This window comes from Somniosus microcephalus, chromosome 6 (assembly GCF_052327205.1).
Source record: "Somniosus microcephalus isolate GS21.2 chromosome 6, FLI_Smic_1.0, whole genome shotgun sequence".
In the NCBI taxonomy this organism is placed as follows: Eukaryota; Metazoa; Chordata; class Chondrichthyes; order Squaliformes; family Somniosidae; genus Somniosus; species Somniosus microcephalus.
Window position 1 is genome coordinate 251,087,200 of NC_140992.1, and position 23,579 is coordinate 251,110,778.

The 23,579-nt window shown below is 40.7% G+C and overlaps 1 protein-coding gene across 1 annotated transcript in view; it reads left to right on the forward strand.

Moving 5' to 3' along the window:
* The window catches only part of gan (gigaxonin), a 125,233-nt gene that overhangs the window by 92,199 nt on the left and 9,455 nt on the right, over positions 1-23,579 (forward strand). Inside the window, exons 10-11 of the mRNA XM_085991747.1 lie at positions 11,852-11,961; positions 12,636-12,840. Of these exons, the coding sequence (XP_085847873.1) occupies positions 11,852-11,961; positions 12,636-12,832 (307 nt within the window). The 3' untranslated portion in view covers positions 12,833-12,840. The remainder of the gene's footprint in view (positions 1-11,851; positions 11,962-12,635; positions 12,841-23,579) is intronic.

Sequence of the window (23,579 nt, forward strand, 5' to 3'; positions counted from 1 at the left end):
TTTCCACTGATACTAATTCTTCCCAGAACTGCTCTAAGAATTTAGGGGAAAAGCCTTTCTAAATCGTGTGTTTTCTAAAAACTGCAGCCTAACTCTCGAGATCAGAAATGGAACAAAAGGCAAACAAAACTTTAGAACTGAAATAAGCTTGTTTTTAATAGGATGCTCTGATCATTTAGATTTCTATCAGGATTGCTGTTTTAATTCGATTAACTTGCACAGAGCTCCTAGCTTCACATGAGGAGATTAGAGGTTTAGGATTGGGACAGATTAGAAGGATTCTGCAGATGAGCCAACTCGAGCTGATAGGAGAGAGCATGATGATGACATTGTGTGACAAGATTGAAATGTTTTACACTCCAACCCTCACAGTTTCTCACTTTGAGCACAACAGTTCGCAATTAAAAGAAAGTTATGGTTTCCCTTCACAACTACTATTAAAATAGAATAGCTTATATTGAACAATTAAAAAAATAAAAAAATAAAAATAAAGTTATGGTCCTTAATTAGTTCATAACTTTAAATGGCTTCAGTTGCATTTCTGGTTGACAGCCATAATATTGTGACGGTTACAATCAATATACATCAGATAAACATCATGATACAATACTACCATGTATAATTAATACATGGTTTTGGCTATATCCCGTAATTGGTGCTCCATCATACTGGTTATGTTACTGGACTAATGATCCAGAGCCCCGAGTTCAAATCCCACCACGGCAGCTGGGGAATTTAAATTCAGTTAATTAAATAAATCTGGAATAAAAAGCTAGTAGCCATGAAACTACCGTATGGCTGTAAAAACCCATCTGGTTCACTAATGTCCTTTAGGGAAGGAAAGCTGCAACTTGTAGAAGATGGTTGTAGTTGTTGGAGGCCAATCGTCTCAGCCCTAGGACATCACTGCAGGAGTTCCTCAGGGCAATGTTCTCGGCCCAAACATCTTCAGCTGCTTCATCAATGACCTTCCCTCCATCATAAGTGTTCAGTTCCATTCGCAACTCCTCAGATAATGAAGACCTGGACAACATTCAGGCTTGGGCTGATAAGTGGCAAGTAACATTTGTGCTGCACAAGTGCCAGGCAATGACTATCTCCAACAAGCAAAAGTCTAACTACCTCCCCTCGACCTTCAATGGGATTACCATTGTCGAATCCCCCACCATCAATATCCTGACGAAGGGTCCCCAACTCGAAACATTGACTCTGTTTTTCTCTCTCCTCGATGCTGCCTGACCTGCTGAGTGTTTCCAGCACTTTCTGTTGTTATTTCCAGCATCCGCAATATTTTGCTATTGTATCCTGGGGGGGTCACCATTGACCAAAAATTTAACTGGACCAGCCACGTAAATACCGTGGCTACAAGAGCAGGTCAGAGGCTAGGTATTCTGCGGCAAGCGTCTCCCCTCCTGATTCCCCATAGCCTTTCCACCATCTACAATGCACAAGTCAGGAGTGTGATGGAATACTCTCCCCTTGCCTGGATGATTGCAGCTCCAACTAGACTCAAGTAGCTCAACACCATCCAGGACAAAGCAGTCCGCTTGATTGGCACCCCATCCACCACCTTAAAAAAAAACATTCACTCCCTTCACTACAGGTGCAACATGGCTGCAGTGTGTACCATCTACAAGATGCACTGCAGCAACTCGCCAAGGCTTCTTCGACAGCACCTCCCAAACCCGCGAACTCTACCACCTAGAAGGACAAGGGCAGCAGGCACATGGGAACACCAGCACTTCCAAGTCACACGCCATCCTGATTTGGAAATATATCGCTGTTCCTTTATCGTCACTGGGTCAAAATCCTGGAACTCCCTCCCTAACAACACTGTGAGTACCTTCACCACAAGGACTGCAGCGGTTCAAGGCGGCGGTTCACCACCACCTTCTCAAGGGCAATTAGGGAAGGGCAATTAATGCTTGCCTCATCAGTGAGGCCCACATCCCATAAACAATTTTTTTTTTTAATTCACCTTGCTAGCCTGCAATTTAATTCGACAATATGGGGTTGCAATTGCCCCTTATAACTGGATACAACTCGCTAATAGCTGTTGGGGGTGTTACAGTGAAAAGAAAGCTCCTCGGAGACTGGTATCTGTCAGATAGAAACACTGAACCACAGACAGTAAAACTGCAAAACCCCATGGCTATGCTTGCTCTGCAATGTAAAAGGAGATGCAGCATAACATAACCAGCCAAATATTTGGGGCACAGATGCTGAAAAACAGTTTGGAATTGATGGCCAAACAGACCATTAAATATGTCTGAGAAAAATGATTTGTCGAACTCCTATATGAATTCTTCACTCCATTTTCTGAGAAAAAGGTATATTATCACAATGGACCTGGCTTTTGGATATTGGCTAGTGACATTACATCCTGCTAGCAGGTCTACAGCAGAGTTTCACTCCAGCCGAGGGCTTTTCCAGTTCAGGGTGCTATCATTTGAGCTGTGCAGTGGTCTTGCTACATTCTGGTGTCTTATAAATAATGTGCTGACTTATAATGGTTCTGTAGAGCAACTTTACCACATTGTTGTTGTGTCACTCATGATACTAGCCCACCTCAAGGAACAGCGGCAAGTATTTTCCCCAGACGCAGAAAGCCGGATTGTAAAGCTAAATAATTGACAATTTCTGAGAGAGTAAATAGAATTCTTAGGACTTGTTGTTTTTCTTCAAGACATTAAGTCGTATTCTTGAAAAAGCAACAGTTATAATTGCATTTCCACCACCTAAGACTCTTGAAATTCGGTCCTGTACATTCTTGTATTTCTGCATGTCAAGTTTTAAAACTATCACAGCAGACTCCTACAGGGTTAATGATCGTTACAGCTCCCTGAGTACCTTTGGCAATGAAGTTCACTGAATCAATTTCCTGATCCAACTTGATGGTACTTTGACTTCTCCAAATGAGTAGAGGTACAGGAAACTTTCGTTTAACCGGAGGTTAAAAGTCCGGAATACTCTATCTACCTGCAAAATTCAGGAGCCGTTTTCTGTAAGTTTTTTTTACTTCTCGTTGCTTTTTTTTTCCCCAAATCAGGCTCTGCAAGGTCTGTAGCTAAGTAACAGCTTCAGCTAGAGACGCTTGCAGCTGCAGCCGACTGTTTTGAAGCTGTCGCTAAGCAACAGGGTTTGTTGATTCACACGGAGCTGAAAAGCTCTATGTTTCAACATTAGCGCTGGTTTATACGGCAGTTTTGATCTAACAGCACCAGCTCGGTCCCGTCAGTGCCGGATACCAGAAAGTTTCCTGTATTTCCTACATGATCAGCAACAACTAAAGTTGACGCAGGACATTTTTATGTTTCAGGCCTCCAACTTACCTGGTGTCTGATCTGATGTAACATTTACAGGTGCAGTGTTCAAAGAGACAACAGAAGCACTGATAATTAAACACAATATATAATGCTGCCTTCTCATCCTCTGTGAGACCAAATTAAGAAAATGAACCAGTGAAAACTGTCAAAGGCCTGTGCAGCCCAGAACCACAACAATTGAGGGAGACATATAGCTTCTTCTATAAGAACTGCAGCTTGTGCAAGCACAAATGATCTACTGGATTGTAGAGTTATTTTCTGATTAGTCTTACTGGTCATGTAATTAGCTTGCATGAATCAGTAGAGCAAATGATTTGGTAAGAGTGACCAGCTGCAACAAATCCCTCAGATTTTTATGCTTACAACATGTAGAACAAGTCTCATAATTTAGAATTAAAAAGACCCCAAGGAATCCTAGCAATAATAAATCACTTGCCCTACCAATCAGATCCAAGATTTGCATTCCATATCAAACACAAGCCAGGCACAATATTTTCCACACCAGTTGAAAGTTTTCAGTAAGTTGATCATTCTAATTGTTTAAAAGTTGGTCATTGAAAATGTAGGTAAGTAAGTTGAGGTAACTGTAACCATTCTAAAAATTAAAATTCTAATTGGAATTTTAATTAAGTTGACAGCTTTGGCTCCTCGAGCCTTGGAATTCAAATTTAGAGCAGACCCAATGAAAGGTTCAGTTGCTGAGTTCGACTCAATTCCAAAACACACTTTTTTGTCTGTGAGCAGTAGTGCAGGAAGCCAATTAGTAGTTCCAAAAAAGTTTCATATCTATTGAAGTGTTAATATTTACTGCAACTGGGACCTTATCAATGTGTATCTGTGCTGTTGCAAGCCTTTTTGTAAGCGAAGTGAGATCGATAAGGACTTCATGAAATAGCTTAGCTACTGTATAGCTGAAAATAATGGCGCTGAAATTTCAGTCGGCGGCTTCCCGCGGGGAAATGCCTCCGATCCGCGCCTACCTGGGGCCTCAGGATCCATGGTGACTCGCGGTCCTGGGCGCCTCCGGGTACGCACAGGTAGAAGCCCACATATCCCAAGGGCGCAGGTGGTTTGCAAGCACCCCTGGGATCGCGTGGGCCGGCCCAACGAATGAAAGAAGGGGATCCCCATTCATGCTTATGGGGATTCCATATGTACGGACACCCCATAAGCATGAATGGGAATACCCCAAAAAATACATGTACACATCAAATAAATAAAAGTTACATGTTTAAAGTTAATTAAAATGCCATTAATTAAATATTTAAAACAAAAATGTAATTTTGTGAAAAATAAATTTAAATGTTTTAAAGGGGCTAAAAATAACTACCTTATTTTATAGGTATTTTATATGTTTGAAATGATTGAAATTTTGTTTTTAATATATTCATTTAAACTCTTAGGCTGGTAAAAGCAGGCTTTATCAGGCGTAAGAATTTCATGAGCATTGCTGGGCAGGAGTTGGACTAATCTCTGCCCGCGGATGCCCTTTTTCCAGGGATGCGTTGGATCTGTCAAGAAGGTGGTTCACGGATCGCAAGTTCCGGGTTTTTGCGCATGCGCTTTGCCCGCAAAAACCCGGAACTTGCATGGTCCTCCTACGCATCCGTGGGGACTGCAAAATATGGACCAATAAGTTTAGACGAAACCAGAGTAAAACCCTTTTTAATTAAAAATTGAGTATCAGTAATAATTTTATACATGCATTCATCATTCTTAAGTTAACCAGATTTATGTCAATATTTATCTGTCTAGAGAATGAAAAAGAGGAAATACATTTTCTGTTAGTCCACTTAAAATCGTGATTGTGCAGTGCATGTGAATCGTATGTTGATCCTTTTGGTTTGATTGTTTCAAAGCCTCCAGAAATATGGAGCTATGCAGCGTCACCAGTCATATCCTGGTTGGAAAGCATCATTCTCCCTGTTTTGCGTGTTTCGGACCTTGGGGATGATGATTTTCCTCCACAAGTGCCAACTGCGCCATGTGCTGTTTTAACAAAGCCACCTCTGCTCTTAACAAGGCCGTGGCTGGGCTTATACAGTGGGGCACTATAGTGCTGTAGTTTTAACTATTTATAGATGTTATAATTTTTTAGTGAATTATTGCCTTCAAACTGTGGAAGAGTTTGTTGTTAGCTATGCTCCTAACTGTTCATTGTAAAATCACAGTGAGCCTTAATGTGTGCCTTGCTAGTATATGTTGCTCAAAAGGCTATTTTGTAGTGTTTGTCAATGGAGTTTCTTCATTCAATTTAAAAATATAGCTGTTTGAAATTTTCCATACAAGTTTTGTTACTTGCCAAGAATGCAGGTATTAATTGTCATGATTTTAGCGTAATTCCCCCAAGGTGAAAACACCTTTGAGTTAACATCTAAAGAGTTATGAAAATACGAACTTTTTTATCAAATAAATATAAGAACATTGTGATATCTTTCAATTCATTAATCTGCCAACTGATGGTCACATCTGGATTTCATTGTTGAAGTATAATCCCTTTGGATAATTTAGGAATCTTGCAACAATGTTTTTATACAGAACAAGAAATTATTGATGTTTGTGTGATCCTCCTTTACATTTCAAACTTAGAAATAATGGATTTCAAAAATATTTCACACACTACTATAACACATCACCTACTGCATTCTAGTTCAAATTGTGGGTCTACTCATCAAGGATTGCAATCAATGACTTCAGAAAATGGCTAAAATATAATGAACGTTTTGACATATGTGAACCTGCTGTGCCCAGTCAACTGAAAGGAGGCTATGATGACATTTTCAGTCCTGGCAAAAGACTTGCTCCTTAATCACTGGAATCTTGGCCGCCGCAAACTTCTTGTTTGGTTTCCATTCATTTTGCCTTAAGAGGGCATTATAAAAGTTCACAAAACAATCACAAATGCATTCGGGTGAATGTTTCCTTTTACTGGCGGGCAGTAGCGATCGGTCATCTGTTTTACACCCTGCCCGATTATCGTTTCCATAATGGAAACAAAAGTCAGGCGGTCTGTAAACGGGGCAACCGATCTGCTTTCACCTGGCAATAAAAGTGAAAATTCAACCCATTCTGTTTACCTCTGAAATGTAAGTGAAGGAGGACTAAAGTGTGCTGTGAACTAGTTTTTGCTTTTTTAATAAAAATAATTGTTTTCTCCACTTTACAGAAAGCATGTTTATTAGGTTCTTATCATTTCTAATACTGTTTGTTTATAAAAGCATTTGAAAATTATATTTTAGTCCTCAGACTTGAAATAAGGATCTGACTTATAATAAGGCAAAGATGATATTGTGGGGGAGGGAAGAATCCACTTTGTAAATGAAATACTATGTTGTTTTGGCAATTTGCTGAACTTTTAAGAAACTCTGAAGGGACCACCATGGGAGCAGGAGGTGTGGCAACCATGTGATCAAATTGAATTGCTGGTTTTGATTGCAGTCTGTAACCTTTTGAAACCGATCAAAACTGGTCCTTTCTGTTGGTCCCATGCTTTTAAAGGGTTGGCTGTCATTTTTGAGAATGATGGGTGGGCGGGGGTGGTGTTCATTTCTGAAGGACTCCGAGCTCTTTGTCATGACCTCGCAAGCAAAGTAATAAAATAATATTGTGTTGTAGAAAATAGACTGCATGAGAAATATAAATGAAAAGCAATGTTCCATTAAAAATTCAGCAGATTACCAAAACTACATAGAATTTCACTGAATGAAAGCTAACTTCAGATTGAATGTGCTGGTTCTACATGAAACGTTTGTACAGGGGACACAATTCAGAATCCAGACAATAAGGGACTATTTCTTTGGCTACTGAAGTGACACTCCAGTGTTCCTGTCCAACAGAAGCGTGGTAATGTAAATTGTTATTTCCATGAATATTGTGACTTTTCTACTGTGTCAAAGGCTACCATAAATGAGATGAGAATAATTTTGTCTAGTCAGGACATTCCATGCAATTGATGCATAATGATGTCCTTGTTGTTGGATTATAATCAACGCATGTCTGAGTGATCGTCAGTGGTTTATTACCAGAAGAAAGATTAACATTATATGGCACAAATTTTGGCAAAATAATTAAAATGAAAATTGCTTGAGCTACCTTCCCATATTTCTTTATACATTTCAGGAGGCTTGGGATAGAGGTACTTTTGTCTGATGCAGTAAGAATATTACAATTTAACAGTTTTACATAATAAAAATGTCAGCACATTTTTACCACGTTAGTTTGCAAGCTCTTAGTTGAATTGTTGACTCTTCTGAAAATATTATTGCCAGATCCAATTAAACAGCATCAGGTTTGCTTTGGGTAACCAATGCAAATTTTCCCATTTGTGTCTGTGTTGTGTACTTTGGCAAGGAAGGTTTTGATGGGGTTGTTTGCATTTTTTTCTTTCATACTGGCTACCTCAGTAGTGTCCCTCAGTCCTTATTCTGTAAGCGACATTGCACTGCCTGCATTTATAAATGAGAATTTCTTATTGCAAAGTTTTCCTGGAATATTCGGTTATCCAGAAATGAACCTAATGGTTAAGTCCTACCTATTGTAAATTTATGTTCATTTTATGAACTGATAGTTGCAAAGGGCATGACAGTGTCTTTACTGCACAATGAACAGAGCCACACTATTTTATGGAGACACTGAGTTTCTTGTAGCTTTTGTAATAACTCAACTGATTACTATGAAAATATGGATTTGATTTTTAAGCTAACATACCATTAGGTAATGAAGTGGGATAATCACCTCAACATATTTAGGTGTTGTAGGATAAATAGATGACACTGAATACAGTTTGTTGCACAGGGTAGTTTGCATTTTAACCTCACAAATGTAGCAATTCATCATTTAATATCCAATCAGTTTTGTGTCTTTTGGGCAAAAATCACATTCTGTAAGATTTATTTTCATTAAGGAAAAAAAAGGTTGAGGAAACATAAAGTTGAATAACAGATAATTGCTATATGCAGTTAGCTTATCAAAATCACACAAGAACTTTCTAGTGTAGCAAATCTGTTCTAATGCAATCCAGAACATAAGGGATATGTTTAGTTTATGGGTTTTTACACTGGGGCCTAGAAATCCAGTGGCGCCAAGCTCGCCTGGGCACCGGAAGTCCCGCCCCGGAAGGAGCCAATTGCGCCAGCGCGATATTCAGTTTCAGCACCTCAAACGGAAGCGGGGCGCTGCTCGAGGTGCCACGCGTCCCTCTTGGGGCGCTGAAACTGAATATCGCAGCGCAACGTGCCGCAGCGCCACACACTGCGGTACTGCAGGCCTTCCTCCCCTTAAAGGGGAGGGGCCTGCACCAGCGCGATCAGAGATCGCGAGTGCCAGCAAAAGAGCCCGGCATCTCTCCTCGGGGCCGGGCTCTTGGGACACAGCTGGCACTGACCAGGAGGGGGCTCAGGAGGCCAGGGACGGCGGCGCGAGGAGGTGCTGGCAGGCGGCCAGCAAAAAAAATGACCGCCCCGCACCTCCCCTTTAATTAGCGCCACTACCGCCGCAGGTCGGCCCCCCTGAACCGGTCGCAGATTGCGGCTGGCGTTACAGCGGGGGGCGCGACCCAATATCGCGATCGGGGCGGTACCAGGGCGCTGCACACACCGATGACATCATCGGTGGTGGCGCAGCGCTACAGGCTAACGCCGCCATTAGCGGCCCGCTAAATTTTGCGGGGGCGTGGCCAGTGGCGCTAAAGCCACTAAGTGCCCTCTTTGGGCGCTAACTGGTGGTGCAGCCCACCGAATTTCTAGGCCTAGATATTTTCCTTGGGTTCAACATCACTGGCTACTCCTATGAGCGGATCTCACATTCCCTGCAAACCAGAGTGTGCATTTGTCTGCCAAATATCTAGGTAAATGTAGTAAGGCCCAAGGGTTGAACAGAGAACCCTGTCCCTTTTATTCTGGCTTACTGGAATGTATTACATGCCATCATGTGGTGAAAGGGTATACACTCTTATCAGACTGCAAATCTGTGTTCAGCGCCATTCACAACTCCATGCCAGCATGCAACAAGACCTGGACAGCATTCAGGCTTGGGCTGATCTGTGGCACGAATGTTACCTGCCACTTAAGTGCCAGGCAATGACTATCTCCAACAAGCGAGAGTCTAACCACCTCCCCATGACATTTAGCGGTATTACCATCACCAAATCCCCCACCATAAACATCGTGGGGGGTTACCATTGACCAGAAACTTAACTGGACCAGCCACATAAATACTGTGGCAACAAGAGCAGATCAGAGGCTAGGTATTCTGCAGCGAGTGTCTCACCACCTGACTCCCCAAAGCCTTTCCACCATCTACGAGGCACAAGTAAGGAATGTGATGAAATACTCTCCACGTGCCTGAATGAGTCCAATAACACTCAAGAAGCTCGATAACATCCAGGACAAAGCAGCCCACTTGATTGGCACCCCATCCACCACCTTAAACATTCACTCCCTCCACCACCGGCATACTGTGGCTGCAGTGTGCACTACCTACAAGATGCACTGCAGCAACTCGCCAAGGCTTCTTCGGCAGCACCTCCCAAACCCGCAACCTCTTCCACCTAGAAGGACAAGGGCAGCAGGCGCATGGGAACACCACCACCACCTCCAAGTTCCCCTCCAAGTCACACACCATCCTGACTTAGAAGTATATCGCCGATCCTTCATCGTCGCTGGGTCAAAATCTTGGAACTCCCTCCCTAACAGCACTGTGGGAGTACCATCACCACACGGACAGTAGCGATGAAGAAGGCGGTTCACCACCACCTTCTCAAGGGCAATTAGGGATGGGCAATAAATGCTGGCCTTGCCAGTGACGCCCACATCCCATAAACAAAATTTTAAAAATCAGGTTATAAACCATTGGATAAATTTAATAATTAAACGGGTAAATGAACAAGCAACATATTTACAGTAATTACAGACTTTACTGATCTCTTTGAAATGTCAAAAACAACAAAGAATCTTTTCCTGTGCTAACTGTCAGCATTAAAACAATCCTTGAAATATGATTGCTTACTTCATACGTGCATTGTGCATTGATGTGTCAGCCGTGGCTCAGTGGGTAGCACACTCGCCTCTGAGTCAAAAAGTCGTGGGTTTAAGTCCCACTCCAGGGACTTGAGCACAAAAATCTAGGCTGACACTCTAGTGCAGTGCTGAATTGTCGGAGGTGCCATCTTTCGGATGAGACGTTAAACCGAGGCCCCGTTTGCCCCCTCGGATGGACGTAAAAGATCCCAGGGCACTATTTTGAAGAAGAGCAGAGGCGTTATCCCCAGTGTCCTAACCAATATTTATCACTCAATCAACATCACAAAATCAGATTATCTGGTCATTATCCCATTGCTGTTTGTGGGAGCTTGCTGTACGCAAATTGGCTGCCACATTTCCTACATTATAACAGTGACTACACTTCAAAAGTATTTTATTGTTTGTAAAGAGCTTTGGGACGTCCGGTGGTCATGAAAGGTGCTATATAAATGCAAGTCTTTCTTTTCTTTATTACTATGGAGTCACTGACTTGGCCCTTAATCTCTGACTGTCTTTTGTAATACAGCGCAAGACCTAGCTCCAGATTCCTTTGGAAGTTATCCCAGAACAAAGGATATTAAAACTTTATTTATTATAACTAAATTTTATGTAGTCAGACATGCACTGGATTCAAAATAGCATTCCCTACACAGTTGGAAAAAGGTACAGGACTGGAATTCGCTGCAATGGCGATATTGGTGTACGCTCTGATCCTCCAGTGCTGAATTTATGCCACAATTTGGTGGGAAAATAATTAGAATACGCCGCAGCAAGCGTAGTGGTGGATAGGAAGTTGTGCAACCAATGGCCAAAGTAAGAACCCATTGCGAGTGATGCTACTCGGGTCCGGAAGTGTTCTCAATATTGATTTTAATGAGGGCGGAGCTATGATAATTAGCTGTTTAACCTTTTTGGCGAGGGGCTCCGGAGAAGTGCAAAAGTCCCAGCAAATTATGACGTGGCATAAGTCACCCACTCCATAATTTCCTGCAATTTCTGTACCATGATAATGGTGTCTGCCGTAATAGCAATTTCAGGCCCATGCTGTAAACAGCCTCACAAGATGTTTGTAATTTAATGGAATGGCTTAACCCATTGACCAGTTCCAAACACTCTGATCTGTGAGATTAGTCCCCATCCAAGGACATCAGTAACAACCTATTCTCAGAGACCAGTGCCTTTGGCGTCATGATGTATATTCTCTACTGCTTGCAGAAACAGCTAGCAGTAACCAGCTCTCCCCACTCGGTTTCTCTCTCCACAGATGCTGCCTGACCTGAGTATTTCAAGCATTTTCTGTTTTTATAACATAGTATTCGACCTGTTGAATGCAATTGCATTTCTGCACTAAAAAAGCTATTGAAGTTTCACTATAATCAAAAAATATTTTAGAGATGTTTCAATGATCCTGCTTTATCATATTTAGCATTCAAAATTGACCAAAAGATCCTCTTGGGAGTCCTGATGACACCGTTGGTGAGATTAATCTATAATATTGTTTTGCAGATGGATATATTTGATTGACCAGTCACTCTGCATTCCAACAAGCTCTTCTTTTGTATATGGCGCTGTGCCTATTGGTGCCAGCATTTATGTTATTGGAGATTTGGATACAGGTGAGTGTCGGGTCATTAAAAGGTTGGATTGTGCCTTTTCCCCCCCCCCCCCCCCCCCCCAAAAGACAGAGTAGTATGTTGGTATAGCAACATCCTATATTACAAAGTGGCAGGGCCTGGCTTCTAAGCTGTGATTTTTGTTTTTTCCACACTGCTTCCATACGTTCTGTACCTTGACCAAGCTGTCAGAGACCTGCTGAACAGAGGTTAAGTGCTTCTGGAGAAAGGAATAAGAAAGACTTCCTGACACTTTTGTCCACCTCCCAGCAGCCAAGGGAAGGGGTTGATGGAAGTAGTTGATGTTGTGTATACTTAAAAGTAGCATTATTTAATATAACTAATTTACAAATTCAATTTTGGGGTTTATATTTTAATATTATTGTAAAAGAGGTTTCACTAAAGGCTATTTTCAGATAATTGGCTTGGAAAACAAGACTCTATGGTAGGTAGTACAGTTTATGAAGACTGTGACCGTCTGTTGCATTATTACCACAAAAGAAAGCCTCCATCGTAAATATTCTCATGTTTTAAGTGGCAAAAAATTCTGTTTTTTAATGGATTTTAACTATAATTGTTATTTTTGGAGAACATTTGCTTCAACATGAAGTCAATGAACCCTCTCCCATGATGCCTGAAAAAAGCAATACTTGACATCTTTTCTTCATTACTTCTAGGCACACAGTATGACTTTGTCAGAGAATTTCGCAGAAGTACAGGAACCTGGCATCACACCAAGCCATTACTCCCTTCAGATCTCCGACGAACAGGCTGCGCAGCTCTACGTATTGCAAATTGCAAGCTCTTCAAGCTACAGTTACAGCAAGGTCTTTTTCGCATACGCATCCCCTCTGTAGGGCCAAGTGGACCATAATGCAAATGGTCAGTGGTGATTCCAATTAGGAACAAAACATTATATATCACAAAATGGGGGATAATCTGTTATGTTATCTGTTACAGTTTGGTGAGGGTTAAAAATATATCCTGCAAGGGCAAAGCATTGGCGCACATATTTTAATGTGAACCGGGGAGGTTGTGCTTTTTTCCTTGTTTTTTTGAAGGCTCACTTATGGTATTTCTAACTCTGTAGAATTAAAATTGCAAGACATTAATGAATGGTAAAACTGAACCTTCAGCTTTCCAAAGTAAACCTCAATCTTCAGCTTTCTAATATAAAGTAACCTGAAATGGGTATTTACTAGGTACAAATCTGAAAAAGAGATAGCTGTTTGAAAAGTGCAAAGCTGATGTGGAATTCTGGAGATAGTTACTATCCCAGTGAGAATGAATTCTGTGCTCATGTAAAAGTTATAACAGAAACTGCACGTCAGTTTTATTGTTTCACTTTGTGAAACAATAGTTCTAATACAAAATGTTGCATTAATTATTAACTTATCTTTTGTAGCTCAGGCTTATAAAAGCAAAAAGCAAATTAAACTTCAAAAACCAGCAGCCAAAAGTGGCTATATTTTACATCTAGCTTGTATGGACCATAGGACACCAAAGTCCACACTTCTGTGAAGGAACTGATGGGCAATAGAAATTGCTACAAAGAACCGAGACTGAGAACCCTTTATTTCTGAGGAGGGTAGCTGTTAAATTGAAGCAGTTTAGTGTGGCGGTGTCATGGAGTGGGATAAGTTTGCTACTGTTAGAATTATATCGGTTATTAAATTAATGACTTACTCCTGCATTTTAAAACAATATTCAATTTCAGTAGGTGGTAAGCTTAAAATAAATACAAAAGTAAAATACTGCAGATGCTGGAAACCTGAAATGAAAACAGAAAATGCTGGAAATACGCAACAGGTCAGGCAGCATCTGTGGAGAGAGAAACAGAGTTAACGTTTCAGGTCGATGACCTTTCATCAGAACTGGAAAAAGTTACAGATGTAACAGGTTTTAAGTAAGTGCAGAGGCAGGGAAATGGGGGTCGGGGGGAAAGAACAAAAGAGAAGGTCTGTGATAGGGTGGAAGGCAGGAAAGATTAAATGACAAAAGGGATGATCAAATCAAATCAAATCAACTTTTATTGTCATTGTTAGTGCACAAGTGCAGTACAACGAAATGTAGGCTTGCGGCTCCCGAGAGTGTACATTTGGATTAAGACATTTAAACATTCAACATACATTTGGCTTGTAGTATATTAACATAAACATAACCATAATAAAGTGCATTGGCAGATGTGCAGGCTTTAGTGTTTATTTGTGGAGTTCAGTAGGGTGACAGCCCTGGGAAAGAAGCTGTTCCTAAATCTGGTCGTACGGGTGCGAATGCATCTGTAGCGTCTCCCAGATGGCAGGAGGGCGAACAGACTGTGGCTGGGGTGGGTAGGGTCTTTGAAGATGGACCGTGACCTCCATAGACAGCGTTTCTGGTATATGTGCTCTATGGTCGGTAGCCGGGTGCCGGTAATGCGTTGGGCAGTTTTGACTACCCGCTGCAGGGCTTTCCGGTCATAGTAGCTACAGCTGCCATACCATACTGTGATACAGTTTGTCAGGATGCTCTCTATAGTGCAGCGGTAAAAGTTAGAGAGGATCAGGGGTGACAGATTACATCACTTCAGCCTCCTTAGGAAATATAGGCGCTACTGGGCCTTCTTCACCAGAGAGGAGGTGTTGAGGGACCAGGAGAGGTCTTCCGTGATGTGGACTCCGAGGAACTTAAAGCAAAAGGGGGTGGTAATGGGACAAGTAAAGAAACAAAGGATGGGTCTAGAAAAGGTGTAAGTGGGAATAGCAGAATCAGCACCTGCTGTCTGAAAACATGGGGGCAGAGGTTATGATCTAAAATTGTTGAACTCAATGTTGAGTCCGCAATAACAACAGAAAATGCTGGAAACACTCAGCCGGTCAGGCAGCATCAATGAGTCCGTAAAGTGCCTAATCGAAAGATGAGGTGCTGTTCCTCAAGCTTACATTGAGCTTCATTGAAACAGTGAAGGAGGCCGAGGACAGAGAAATTGGAGTGGAGTGGAGAATCAAAGTGACAGGCGACCAGAAGCTCAAGGTCACGCTTGCGGACTGACCAGAGGTGTTCCGCAAAGTGGTCACCCAATCTGCGTTTGATCTCCCCAATGTAGAGGAGACTGCATCGTAAGTAGCAAATACAGCATACTAAATTGCAAGAAGTGCAAGTAAATCGCTGTTTCACCTTTCGATTAGGCACTCTACAGCCTTCCAGACTCAACATTTAGTTTCTTTACTTGTCCCATTACCACCCTACCTTGCCTTGCACCATCGTCCCTTTCCTGCCTTCTACCCTATGGCTGACCTTGCCTTTTGTTCTCTTCACCCCTTTCCCTGCCTCTGCACTTGCTTCAAACCTGTTACACCTGTAACATTTTCCAGTTCTGATGAAAGATCAATGACCTGAAACGTTTCTCTCTCCACAGATGCCGCCTGATCAGCTGAGTACTTCCAGCTTAAAATAAATAATGGGTCTAGGAGAAAGTTACAACCCTGCTGTAAAGCTTCACACTGCATCCTGAAGTTGAAGCAGTTTACATGTGTTATATAAACAAGACTATTGCTCTTTTCAACTTCCTGTTAAATAACATTACATGTAATGTTTAATACCACAAGTGATTATGCTCACTATTTCCACAAAATATTATTTGAGATGTAACTACAAGTAATGAATGGACAGCGCTAAAGAATAGAGGCTCTTCTCTGTCAGCACATTAATGTACTTTGTACAAAAAACTTTTAGCATTTTAATTACCTGTTTAAGGCATGGTTTAAACAAAGTACACAATGAGCTATGGGATACTCCTGCCTTCTGGAAATATGGAGGGGTTCATATTAACCCCTCTGGAATTATCTATCCAGTTCCCTTTGTCTTGTCATCTCCCTTTCTGCGTCCAAGGCCCTGGTCAAAATTCTCCTCTTTGACCATGTCTTCAGTCACCCCATCCTACCCTCTTCATTTCTCTCCACCATGTCCCTTTCCTCTTCATTGTAAAGTGAACTGAGACATCTTTCTGAATGTGAGAAGCACTATATAAATGCAAGTTGTGATATTACACTCATGATACTGACAGTAACTCACTTGCGAGTTATCTGGCTACCCCACTCGCATGATGAAATTGTGGTGTTCAACTTATCGTGTATCCTCTGTGTAAGTTGCAAACTTTTGATGCTTTAGCAGTATTCAGGTCTGTCAGATTTCACATTGGAGCGGTTTTGGTGATGAGACGAAGTTGTTACAAATAGAATTATAGTGGTTGTGCGTTAAAAGCTATAACTTAATGGTGGGGTCAAGTACTGGGGCAGCTGACTGCTTTGTATTTAATGGCCCAGAAATTCGGGTCGGGGGCTTCCTGCGGGTGCAAGCCCCCGACCTACACTTACATATCGCGCTGACATTTGAAGACTGGGCCTGCGTGGATTTCCGGTCTGTGGCCCGGCTCAGCTCCCGGCGCGCTGTGCGTGCGTGATCCAGCGGCGTACTTAGTGCGATGAGCCGGCTGGGATCACGTGAGCACTGGGCAACCAATCGGAGGTTGCAAAAGTCCATTCATGAGTTAGACATAAGGCCTGTCAAACTCATGAAAACTATGGGCACCCAAAACAGTACTTAAACTTCAAATAAAAGTTTTTAAAAATCCCACTAATTAAATGAACTATTAATAACTAAAAAACTATTTTAAACAATTATTCAAATTTCTGCCAAAATTTTTTTTTCAAGAAATCGGGTCCAAAAATACACTTACCTTACTGTAAATTCTTTAAAAATAATAAACCTGTGGGGAAAAAAAATTTCTAACTTTAATTATTAGACCACTTACCTTTTAAAACTAAGTCCTTACGTCTGCTTTTTTCATTCGTAAAAAGTGGAGGCCTTCACGCACGGACAAACCTGTCAAAAAAAACGAAGTTCAACGCGTACGCGCTGCCTGAAACGTCGCTAGGGAACCGCCTCTTAACCCCTTGGTTCAGAGGAGAGGAAATGCCGGTTTTCCACGCATGCGCTGTGCATGCTGAAATCCGGCACTTCCAACGGGCCCACGCGTGAGTACCCCGTCCGTACCCACGCGTTGGGACCCGAATTACTGGGCCAATGTTTTGTCATTTGAGTTCATATACTGCAAGTTGGGTTCACTTGTGCAAAATTGCATTTCTTTTTTGGGAGTATGTTATCAGGATATTCACTCGTATACATGCTGTGCAGTATCTTCAATGAGTGAATGACAAGGCATTTGACGGTTTCAGATGTAAACCACTGGTGTGGTTTGTTCATATTAACCCCCAAGACTCCATTACAGTCTGACGAGCATTTAATATTTTTTTTCCAATTTTTCCTCATCTGTTGCTTCTCTCCTGAATATGGTGACTTGTAGTTCCATGGTCTCTTGCAGCCTTCTGGTACCTTGGCTAAGATGTAAGCTGAAATATTGAATTCTGGTTTGTGTGAGCTGAACCAATGAGTGCCAGCAAGTTAATTGATCATAGAGAACATAAATCCAATGTCTCTCTCGCTTATCGCACACACATGTAAGTGTAATTAGCAACTGATTAAGAGTGACAACCCTTACTGAATTTAACTTTCCCTACCTGGGAAGTGAGTTCCAAAACTTTGGGGAGAAAAGTAGAGAGCAATTGTAGCCAACTTTCCTGCTAAGCTGCACAGCCACGCAGCTATCTGGAGGTCCTGCGCAGGCCGCTCACCGGCTTCTACATGGAAGAAACTGCACATGCACAAAAATTTGAATGGGCCGCGCAGCCAGTTAAAGGGACCGTGCACGAAAAAGAATTAGAGGGAACATTGTAGTGTCTTTATTTGCTGCCCCAGGTGCGATCTGGTAACCTAGCACAGATCAAGAATTGAATTTGGCACTTTTCAGTTCTGCACGGCTAAACACCACCTTGTATCTATGCACTGCACTTTTGTGAGAGCTGCCCAGTGTTTACTTCTATTCATGTAGAATAAACATTTTTTGCTTCCATGGCTTCTTTTGAGTAACTGGTGTTCACATAAGCCCGCATGGGATCACTGTCCTCCATACAATGGAAAGCAGTCATTCAGCAACTGATTCAGGTAATCAGAAGCAAAATAATGGCACTTTATTGTTTGAACGTCTTAGTTGAATTAGTGCTATAAATTCAATTCGTCCAATGGCGATAGTGTGGTGTTGAGACATGCAGGCCTGATTGTAGTTGGCCTCCGCCTTCCTGGGCCACTAAGGAAAAGAATCAAGCACAACGCTGGTGGTCTCTATGGTGAAATAGTTCACTGCCATTCACTGCACAGCCTCATGTAAAGGTAGCAAAGGGTCACCAGCACCTGTTGAACTGTTCTTCACTATGAATCACCACCTTCAGGAGGAGAGAGAAATAAGAGAAAGAAATTAGAAAGAAAATTGAAGGAGACATGTGCATTATTGTCTAAGTAGACTGTGAACACACTTTTTGTTGTGTTCTGAAGATATTGATTGACATAGTGGTTAAACACTAATACATAAAACATCAATTTTACAGGAAACTTTGTGATATCCGGCACCGACGGGACTGAGCTGTTGCCGTCCCATCAAAACTGCCGGACAAACCAACGCTAATATTAAAACATACGGAAGCTTTTGAGCTCCGTATCTAGCAACAAACCCTGTTGCTTACAGCTTCTAAACAGTCGGCCGTAGCTTGCAAGCGTCTCTGTAGCTAAGCAACAGCTTTAGCTAGACCTTGCAGAGCCTGACTGGTGGGAAAAAAAACAACGAAAAGAAAAAAAACTTACTGAACTGACTCCTGAATTTTGCCGGTGGCTCGAGCATTTCGGACAGTTAACCTCCGGATAAACCAAAGTTTCCTGTACATTGAAACCTGAGAGAATATTACCAGGTTAATTTTGTGGTTAAGTACCACAAAATTCATTGCCATAGCATATTATTATATATATATATATATATAATAATATGCTATCATTATTTTAGGGCACTTACTTTCCTTGCTTTACTTTCCTTGCTTTAATAGTAAAATGACTAAGAAGAAGTAACTAACATGGTGTACATCATAGCAGCGTGGTGGGGAGGAGTGACCATGAACCATCCATATGCCCAATATGAGTATTATGTCATAATATGGTTTACCCAATATGATTTATCACAACAGAAATAATTTGTCTCTTAACTGTTTTTCTAGTTCAAGTATGTTAAGATTATTGAAACATCAAAAGAAGCACAACAGGGAGATGAATGGATATTTATTCTGTGATAGTATAAGTTATTGTAATACAGTGATTGTTGCCCAATCATTACAGGAGGGGTCTCCGTTTAAATGGAATTCGGGTGTAGAAGTTTTGAAAAGACCTGTAATGTGGCAACTTTCAGTATCAGAGACTTGCATCAGTGCTTGTGTAACTCCTCTATTCTGAATATGCACCACAGTCTATTCCTGTTAATTCAATGTTGTGCTTGCACTAACAAAAAAACAGGCTATCCAATAATTTAGATTAATAAACCTCAATGTAACAGATGTAGACTGTATTTATAATTTATTTATAATGTGTACATTTCTCCATTCTGCATTTTTCCCCTTTTTTATTCCTGTTTATAAAATTAATATACAAAATTTGTTGAAAATCTTAATTCCTCTCCGCCCTCCCAAATCTATTGGTACTATTAAAATGATCGTGTTACTTTAGGCTGACCGAATCAGTGTAAACAGGCAAAGCTGTTTACTCAACTTGAGAATGTTCTGTAGTCATCAAAGAATTACTAGAAAGTGTTTCTATTTTATGTTTTTTAAATATGCATATTAGATTATATTAAAAATGTGTTTAGATATCTGGCATTAATTTCACTCTCAATTTCCATGTGCTTCTGCTATTCACAAACTTAGAAAAATTGAATGCCAACCAATTATTTTATGATATTCTTTATAAAACCTAATGAAACTGACCAATGATATTTCTGCAGAAATGCCAGATTATGAAACTAGCACTGGGTGCATTTTTTAAATTATTTGAGGTTTTTTGCATCTGTTCCAATCATTAAATGCATTATATTCAAAACCATATACACTTTTTTTAAGTCTATCCTTTCCCGCCCTTCCGCCTTTGCAATAGGGGAACTAAACTTTAGATCAGAGTTATAGCACTTGATGCAACACAATTAAGGTTTTGCCAAATTTTCATAGATTTAATATTTGCCTTACATTAATGTGATAAGATATCGGTATGCAACATACGAGCAAAAAAAAAAGTCTGCTTCCCTCTCCACACTATGCTGTAGAATGATGCACTTTGGGTCTTTCGTCATGCAGTTTGTAATCCCTCATGTTAAATAAAACTGCCATTATCTCAAATAGATTGTCATTGCAGATGAGTATTAACAGTCAACACCAAATCCACGGCATACATTAAAGTGCCCTAACTGCTCATAAATAATAAAAAGTAGCCTCTGTATTGTATAAAATGTTGGAGTGTGTTGTGGGCAGAGTAGCTAACCTTTACAAACAGCTTGACCTTCACAGTTAGAGTTTATGATGTCCTCTAAACCTAAATGTGTTCAAGTTTTGGAACTCACTCCAGCCCAATGTTTTGTATATTGTGATATGAGGTACACTTTATACACTACAAAACTGAGATTTGACCGTAAGAAATCCCCTTCCAATCATCTGGTACTTTAGCATTAGACTTGTTTATAAATGAATTGCTTGTAAAAAGATAAATAGCTGAAATGTACAATATTGTGGCCAGGCTAAAATTGGGATCAGTCTTGGAATTCACAGTATTTGTAGATGGGATTATTAATCATTGAACTGCCACAGTAACTATCTTCAGTTCAGCAATCCAAACTGTGCTTCATTGAATTGGGAGGTGGATTATGCACAAGTCCTTACTATCTCTTCCACTACAAGCACATTACCTAACAAATGAACATTGTTTCATCTCATTCTTAAACTGGTCTCTCAGTGCTGTGTTGCTATGTTCTTGTTAGTAACAGTAGCACAGCACACAACAGAAATTGTTGATTGCAACAACAGTTTGAACAATGAAAAGTAAAATATTTACCCGTAACAAGCTTCAGAACTGTACTTTCCGCTGAATTATTTCAATCGGTGGAACACGTGTCAATGATTTAGATGCTGATAAATACCTGTGTTCATAAACTACTCTGCCTATTTTCCATGGAAAAAAACAGTAGTTCTCAACTCATGGGTTTCAAAGCTGAGCCTGGGCAAGTTTAACAACTAATCTTGGAATCGCAATGAAATAGCTGGTTCCTCATGGGAAGTGGGCATAATGCTCTGCTTTATCCAACAAACATCTTCAAGTACTTCAGCTCTCAAAGTTACAGATGTACGATCTTTTCCCAAAACCTACCAGTATGTTGAACACTTCAGCCAAATTGTTTTTTTCACTGCCAAAGTAGGGGAAATGAAAGAGTGGAATGTAAAAATATTTGTTCTGAAAGATTTCTAAATTACTGGAAGGTAATGTGCTACTAATATGTTGGCACCCCATGTATTGTGCTTAACCACCATTGATATAACCATAGGTGACCGCTTTGCGGAACACCTCCGTTCAGTCCGTAAGGGTGACCCCGAGCTTCCGGTCACCTATCATTTCAATTCACCACTCCATTCCCACTCGGACCTCACCGTCCTTGGCCTCCTGCATTGTTCCACGGAAGCTCAGCGTAAGCTCGAGGAACAGCACCTCATCTTCCGCTTAGGCACTTTACAGCTTTCCGGACTCTCTCTCGAGTTCAACAATTTCAGATCATAACCTCAGCCCCTATCATATTTTTATCCACACTTTTGGTTTGTGCCTTTTCCTTTTTTTTTTCTCTCTCCCACATAGCAGCTGTCTTTCATTCTGCCAGCGCATTTCACACTTCATCTAGAGCCATCCTTTGTCTCTTTACTTGTCCTATTACCATCTCGTCTCGCCTTGAATATCTCTTAATGTCTCCTCACCCCTCCCAGACCTTCCCTTTTGTTCTTTCATCCCCTCCCCCATTTCCCAGCCCCCAAACTTGCTTCTTAATCTGTTTCATTTCCTGCTTTTTTTCTCAGTCCTGACGAAGGGTCTTCGACCTGAAACGTTGACTGTTTCTCTCTCCATGGATGTTGCCTGGCCTGCTGAGTTTTTCCAGCGTTTTCTGTTGTTATTTTGGATTTCCAGCATCCGCAGTAGTTTGCTATTGTATTGATCTAACCATGCGGTTTTAGACTGACAAAATGTATATCTATCTTGATAACCTGACGGACTCGAACATTGGTGGATCACAGTGGCCCAAGTGGTTTACGGATAGTAAAATGCAAAAAGAATATTTTTTGATTAGCAAAACACCAATAAACAAATGTCCCCTTTTATTCAAGCTTCAGTCTTCTCCAATTAAAAAAACTGCCTTCAAATTGGATTTAAAATGTAACAATCTTATGAAATGGAACCTCAAGGACAAAATGAATGTGGAAAATGCAAGTATCATGTTCATGTAGTAGGTGATTTTCTGTTGTGATTGAAACTGTTTTGTGGTAAATGCATTCTCCTTGATTTTTGTTGATGGACATAACATTTTTCATCCTCTTTGCTGTTGGATTTCAAATAGAATATACTCTAGATTAACACTTGATTAAATTTATCTTTTATTTTTATACATTAATTATTAAATATACTGCCAATTTACATTGCACTGACACAAAATTCTATACAAATACCTACATGCCAATGGCAATAACAACAAAGATAATCATTAGACTACTCAGACTTTCACTTTGACCAGTTAAACCAAAATGAGTTAACTGCATGGCACTACGAACACAGCATGTCTAGTAAATGCAATAGCAAAATACTGCGGATGCTGGAAATCTGAAATAACAACAGAAAATGCCTGAAATACTCAGCAGGCCAGGCAGCATCCGTGGAGAGAGAAACAGTTAACGTTTCAGGTCTGGTTCTGAGGAAGGGTCCCAGACCTGAAACGTTAACTCTGTTTCTCTCTCCACGCATGCTGCCTGGCCTGCTGAGTATTTCCAGCATTTTCTGTTATGTCTAGTAAATGGGTATACAGAGATTCTTGTATTCTTGTTTCCTTTGGAAAAAATCTAAGCAACAGACAATAACTAAAACCAAAATCACAATACATACATAAAGCTGTTCCTTTATATTTGTATAGAACTGGGAGATGGTAACCTTAATTTGGAACAGTTCAGGTTTTGCACTACAATGGGATACAAGGCAAATAGACATATAATAGACTTTTGCTCTAATTTGAACTATTCATTTCTCAACACAAGATTAAAAACAAATTTGTAAATGATATTTGGCTTTATGAAAGTATTTTTATATGGTAAGCAGCAGTTTGATTGCAATTTTAAAAAGTCACTGTTCGCCTTGGTGGACCTTATGAATAGGCTTAAGTTGTTACAGTTCATTGAAACTCTGTGGACCATAGATATTTTGGTAAATAATCTTTTTGCAAAGACCATAACTGAGTTGAAATGTTTTTTCCTGCATCTTTGAATACTGCCATTTTTAAATGTAGCTCAGAATTATCACAAAGGACTTTCCGTCCCCAAACCATCAAAATCTGTTTTCCCGTTAAGTGACTTGCAGAACACACATTCTGTGCAGCTCCACATCTGTTGCATTCAGTGTGACACTGATCTTTAAGA